General features: G+C 34.0%; 2 protein-coding genes across 2 annotated transcripts; both read left to right on the top strand.

The window, feature by feature from the left end:
• Positions 1-869: 869 nt before the first annotated feature.
• Positions 870-1,640, top strand: LOC135107115 (zinc finger BED domain-containing protein 5-like). Its single transcript, XM_064016827.1, has one exon. It carries the CDS (start codon positions 870-872, stop codon positions 1,638-1,640), a length of 771 nt encoding a protein of 256 aa, XP_063872897.1.
• Positions 1,641-2,098: 458 nt separating this feature from the next.
• LOC135107121 (zinc finger BED domain-containing protein 5-like) lies at positions 2,099-2,638 on the top strand. Its single transcript, XM_064016834.1, has one exon. The coding sequence runs from the start codon at positions 2,099-2,101 to the stop codon at positions 2,636-2,638; it is 540 nt and encodes a 179-aa protein (XP_063872904.1).
• The last annotated feature ends 3,936 nt before the right edge of the window (positions 2,639-6,574 follow it).

A 6,574-nucleotide genomic window follows, 5' to 3' on the forward strand; every position in this document is an offset into this window, starting at 1 on the left:
TTTCAAATAAAGGAAGAGATGTGTCATGCCATGCCTCCTTGACCTACCAGCCAAGCATTCTGTTAGCAGGTTTTTTTTTTTTTCTGATTCTTCTTAAAGGAGATTTTATATGCATTTTATCGGTTTGGTCCATAACATGATGGTAATCACTAACAGTACATGTTTTTGGCAATGTCGTTCTCTTTCACTGTGTAGAACAGTGGTTCCCAAACTGGGGGCCATGGCCCCCTGGGGGGCCATAATCTGAGGCTATGCATAAAACCAAAGAAGTTTAGCGGGTAGGTAGCCAGTGGAGGGAACTTACAGGTTCAGTACAGGTTTTGCAATGCCTTGCTGCCAGACACAGTAATACGTCTTTTTTTTTTTTTTTTCAATCTGATTCTGTGTTCTTGACATAAAACAAGACATGGGGATGTATTAGGGAAGCAAGATGATTTTAACTCAACATAATCCTAATCTAAGGCTTCCTAAGCTGTGTATTCTGTATGATAACCTGGTCTTGAATCTTACGTATCAGCAAGGATGTTCATATTATTCAGTTAACCAGACATTCACAGTTGCAACACTGATCACCGTGTGTGCCTCCCCATATAATCAGTTTCATCCCACTTGTGAATACTTCAGCATTATATGAACTTAAGCCAACATCAATACCACTTTAATGGTAAGTAAGCCCTGCATCATGAAGTATATTAAGAAGGTAAATAATATCTGCTGTATTTATGCACATTCTATAACTTTTTTTTAACGTAAAATCTAACTTCCTTTCAACCTCATATTTGCCATTTTATTATTCTAATCATGGGTGATGACATATGTTAGCGGTGTTAGAAATAGCAGTTTTTTGTTTGTGCATAGCAGGTACAGTGATGGCTTGTAATAAGAAACGTAACTATGATGACAACTACCTGGATTTTGGATTTACAAGTATCACTGATAAAGGTGTAGTGAAGCCTCAGTGTGTGATTTGTCACAAAATACTCACAGTTGAATCACTAAGGCCCAGTAAACTTAGATTACATCTGGAAACCAAGCATCCTCAACATGTTGGCAAAGATCGTTCCTTCTTTAGTCGACAAGAATTGAACATAAAGAGACAGCGACTTGATGCCAGTGGTTCCTTTCATCAACAAAATGCTGCCGTAGTAGAGGCATCATTTCTTGTATCCCTTGAAATAACAAAGAAAAAGAAGCCTCACACAATTGGGGAGGAATTAATTTTGCCATGTGCCAAAACAATGGTAAAGCTTGTTTTGGATGAGAAAAGTGCTGAAAAGCTGAATGCTATTTCACTCTCAAATAATACAGTGCAACGCCGAATCTCCCAAATATCTGATGACATCAAAGAGCAGGTGATACAGGAAATTAAAAGAGCTGGATTATTCATTATCCAACTCGATGAGTCCACTGACGCCCAGTCCTGCTCACAACTCCTGGCTTTTGTAAGGTATGTTCATGATGAGGATCTGAAGGAGGAATTCTTGTTTTGTGAGCCTCTTGAACAATCTACAAAAGGTGAAGATGTAAAGCAGAAACTTACTGAATTCTTTGAATCTGAAGGTCTTGACTGGGGCAATCTCTGTGGGATATGCACAGACGGGGCTCCAGCCATGTTGGGTTCTCAGTCAGGTTTTACATGAGTTATACAAAAAGCACCAAATGCCATCCCTCTTCACTGCATGATCCACAGGCAAGCTCTTGCATCAAAAGCGCTACCCTCAGAATTACAGGACACTCTGAATACAATTATAAAGACAGTTAACTTTGTAAAAGGTAGTGCTCTTTGCACGCCTTTTCAAGAGACTCTGCCAAGATATGGATGCAGCTCATGAGACCCTCCTATTTCATACAGCAGTTCGCTGGCTATCAAAAGGAAATGTAGTTCAGCGTGTATTTGAGCTCAGAGAAGAGATCAGCCTCTTTCTCAGAATACAGAACAAGCAAGATTTGCTGTCAGCATGGTCTGCAGATAGCTTCGAAATATGGCTAGCCTATCTTGTTGACATATTTAGACAGTTGAACACACTGAACCTTGAACTCCAAGGGAAAGGAAGTTTGATAATCGATTTTGTGGACAAAATCAGTTTTCATTCGTAAGATGGAGAATTGGAGGCACAAAGTTGGAATGGGAAACTTGGCAATGCTGGAGACAGTGTCAGAAATTGTAGAGGAGTGTGATGCTGCTACGCAGAACTTGATTACCCAACATCTTGAGGCCTTGGAAGGGGAATTTAAAAGATACTTCCCAGATATCCAAAGCCTAACTTCTCGGCTAGTAAGGGGCCCCTTCACTGTTCCAGTGACATGCATTCCTGATGACAATTATGATGACCATACTCAGCTGTTGACACTTCAGGAGCATTCAGGAGCTAAAATGAAGTTTGAAACTGAATCTCTCACAGTATTTTGGTCATCAATGGCATCTTCATACCCAAACTTATGTGACTTAGCTTTTCTCCACCTCCTCCCACTTTCATCAACTTATTCCTGTGAGGCTGCATTCTCTCAACGACTCCACATTAAAACGAAATATCGCAACAGAATTGAAGTGAAGTATGACCTACGGTGTGCTTTAAGTGAAACAAAACCAAGAATCAAAAAGCTTGCTGATAATCTGCAACATCACCCTTCACACTGAGTGGAATGGGGATTCAAAAGTGAAGGAAACATGAACCTGGCATGAACGTTCAGAAGCAAATGGTCTGGAAGGAGGTGGGTGTGTGGCCACTGAAAGCCATGGTTGTGGCAGTTATTTATGATTCCCTATGATAGCATTTCATTTCAGAATTACAAAGTTATCAGATTTGTAAGATTCAAAGAGATCACATTGCGTGGGATTAATACACTTTTTCAATCCAGTGGAATTTGTTTGTTTGTTTGTTTCTTCTTTTTTTTTTTTTTTTGCTTATTGCTGAAACAACTCTTCACAATAATGCAATTTTTAATTACTCTACGAATGAATTTTTTAATGTGCATTATATTACTTCTTTAGTATCATTTTAATAATTATATGAGATTCAGCTAAGGCAAAATACAAATTTCTTTATTAATAATTAACAAAAGAAAAAACAACAAATGGAATCAATAAAATTACAGGATTTGCTAGAGTGGTTTTTATGTGGACCTAATAAGTGTAGGACTGTAGACAGTCACGGTAGTCACGGGTTATGGTTGTGGGGGGGGAGGGCATGGACAAGGATCATGTATGAAAAGTGGGTAACGACCAGAAAAAGTTTGGGAACCACTGATATAGAGTGATATTGATGTGTTTTAGCGTTTTGGTACCTATGAAGCTGAAAAAAAAAAAAACACTCATAATACAGAAGCTCAAAAAAAAAACTCAAAGGACACTATTTTGATAAACATGTTTTATTTTCCAATATAGCGTTTTCCCGTGTTTTTTTTTTTTTTCGATTTGGTACGTAAGAAGGTTTTTTTTTTTTTTTTTTCCCACAAAGGATTTTCCCACATTAGTTTTACAACCTAACAAAAATTACAAAATTATCAAATTAGCTAAAAAGGTAAAAAAAAAAAAAAAATAAACACTCTTATTACACGTTTCTGTTATTATCTATTGGTTTTCCAAATGTGACGTTTCTTGTAATAATGTCTTCCCAAATGGGGTTCTTTGTAAGCACCTTAGCGTTTTCATACCTAACAAGCACGAAAACACTCAAAACACACGTTTATGTTAATGTTAATTTTTTTTTTTCTAGAAAAGGTGATTTGTATGCGTCTTAACGTTTTTATACGAAAGAAGCCCAAAAACACACACACACACACACACACAAAAAAAAAAATAATAATAATAAAACACTATTTTGATAAAGTTGCTTTGTTTTCCATTATAAAGTGTATTCCATGCTTTTAAGTGTTTTGGTACGTAAAACTAGATGTTTTAGAAATACAGTTTTCTTTTTCATTAAAAGTGCTTCGCATGCATGTCAACGTTTTGGTACCTAACAAGCTCAAAAACACTCATATTACAGGTTTTTAGTATTATTGTTCTGATACACTGCTTTGTATTCATTTTTGCTGTTTTGGTCCCCAACATTGTGGTAATTGTTCATAATACACGATTTAAGTAAGGATATTCTGTTTATTCATATAAAATAGTATTCATGTGGTTTAGTGTTTTGGTAGCTAAGAAGGTGAAAATCACTTATAGTACATGTTTCTGTTAATATCGTTACATTTTCGAGAATGGGTACTTTGCATTCATTTCAATTTATTTATCAAAATACACGTTTCTTATAATGTTGTCCTGTTTCTTCAGAAAGGATATTTTGTATGCTTTTTAGTGCTATTCATGTCTTTTAACATTTTCATAATTAAGAATCCCAAAAACACTCATAATACAAATTTCTGTTAATATCTTTTCGTTTCACATATTGGTCACTTTGCATACACTTTTTTATAGTTTTGGTGCCTAACAGGCTGTAAAACACTCAAAACACTCAGGTTTTCGATTTTTTTTTTTGTTATATATATATATTTTTTTCTTTCGTTTTGGTGCCTAATGCGCTCATAAACCCCCAAATGAAGCGTTTCAGGGATTATCGTGACTACTTCATGTGGGGAGATTTGCATGTATTTTGACGTTTTCATACCTAACAGGATAAAAAAAAAAAGAAGTTTTTTTATATGTCTCCAGAAAAGATGTTTTGTGTGCCTTTTTTCGTTTTTATTCAAAAGAAGCTCAAAAACACTTGAAAACACAAATAAAATTTGTTTTGTTTTTCAATATAACTCGTTTTTCATTTTTTTAGCGTTTTGTAAGAAAATGAAAAAAAATAAATAAATAAAACACATCTTTGGTAAGACTGTTTTCTTTTCCCATAAAAGGTGCTTTACATGCACCTTCGTGTTTTTATACATAATAAGCTCAAAAAACATTGATATTGTGCGTTCTTAGCAATGTTTTTTTTTTTTTTCGAATTCTTCTGATAGGGTATACTATATGCATTTTGTCGATTTGGTCCCTAAGATGGTGGTAATTGTTCATAATACACGTTTTAATGTTGTTCTATTTCTCCTTATAAGGTGGTTGTTTTAGCGTTGTGGTCGCTAAGAAGGTGAAAATTACTCTTATTAAACGTTTCTGGTAATATCGTTTCGTTTTCCTTAATGGATAATTTGCATATATTTTAGCGTTTTGGTAGCTGACATGGCCAAAAAAACTCATATTACACGTTTTTTTAGCATTGTTCTGAATATTTTTTATAGTGCTTTTCTATGCAATATTCCGTGCTGCTCCCAAACATTATATGTGATTACACATTATACATGTTTTTCTGTAATGTTCTCTTTCTCCACATAGAGTTACAATGATGTGTCTTAGTGTTTTGGTACCTAAGAAGCTAAAAAAAAATAAAAAAAGAAAATCATAACACGTTTCTTTTAACTTCTTTTCCTTTCCCATATTTGGCACTTTTATATGCAGTTTTACAGTTTTGGTACCTAAAAGACTATAAAACAATCATAAAGTACTTTTTTCTATAAAGTTATTTTATTTTCTGATATAAAGCCTTTTCAATGTTTTTAAGCGTTTTGGTGCCTAATGCATCGAAATTTCACGTGTTTGATAATATTGTCTCGTTACTCCATATAGAGTGATTTGGATGAATTTTCCCGTTTTGATAACAAGATTAAAAACACTGAATACACTTTTTTTTTGTAATATTTTTCTTTTCGAGTTTTTTTTTTTTTTTTGTACACGTTTTACAGTTTTTGTAAGATAGCATCTCAAAAACGTTCAAAAGGCGATTTTTCATTAAGTTTTGTTTTCCAGTATGGAGTGTTTTTCATGGAGAAAAAAAAAAAAACACTGATAAGACACATTCCTGCTCATATCGTTTCCTTTTTCCCATATAGGGTGGTTTGCTCCCACTTTAGCTTTTTAGTACTTTTCAAGCCCAAAAACACTTGTATTAAACGATTTTTTTTTGTCGTTACCATGGTCGTTCTGATTTTTCTTTTATGGGTATACATTTTGCCGTTTTGGTAAAAACAAAAACACTCAAAAGACACTTTTTCGGTAATGTTTTGTTTTCCCATATAGGGTGTTTTTCATTTTTTTTTTTTTTTTTTAGCTGAATATGCTCATAAGCACTGAGATGACATATCTCTTGTAATATTGTCTTGTTAGTCCATATGAATTGTTTTGAATGTAAGTTGGCGTCTTATAACCTAACAAGCTCAAAAACACACAAAAAAAAAAATAATAAGAAGAAAATAAAAATAAAAATGAATGCTATTGTGCTTCCCTAGAAATGTATCATTGTATCATTTCAGATTTTTGTACGAAAGCTCAAAAACATCCAAAAGACACGAATTAATTTTTTTTTCCAATATAGCATAATTTCTATGCTTTTTAACGTTTTAATATGTAAGAAAAAAAAAATCAAAACACACTTTTTTGGTATTTTTTTTCTTTTTCCATTTCCATTCATATTAGCGTTCTGATATCTATCAATCTGAAAAACACTCAAATTACACGTTTTTAGCACTATTGTTTTGATTCTTCATATAGGGTGCTTTTTTGGCATTTTGGCTTTTTGGTCTCTAACATGGT

The sequence above is a fragment of the Scylla paramamosain genome, chromosome 2 (genome assembly GCF_035594125.1).
Source record: "Scylla paramamosain isolate STU-SP2022 chromosome 2, ASM3559412v1, whole genome shotgun sequence".
Classification (NCBI taxonomy): Eukaryota; Metazoa; Arthropoda; class Malacostraca; order Decapoda; family Portunidae; genus Scylla; species Scylla paramamosain.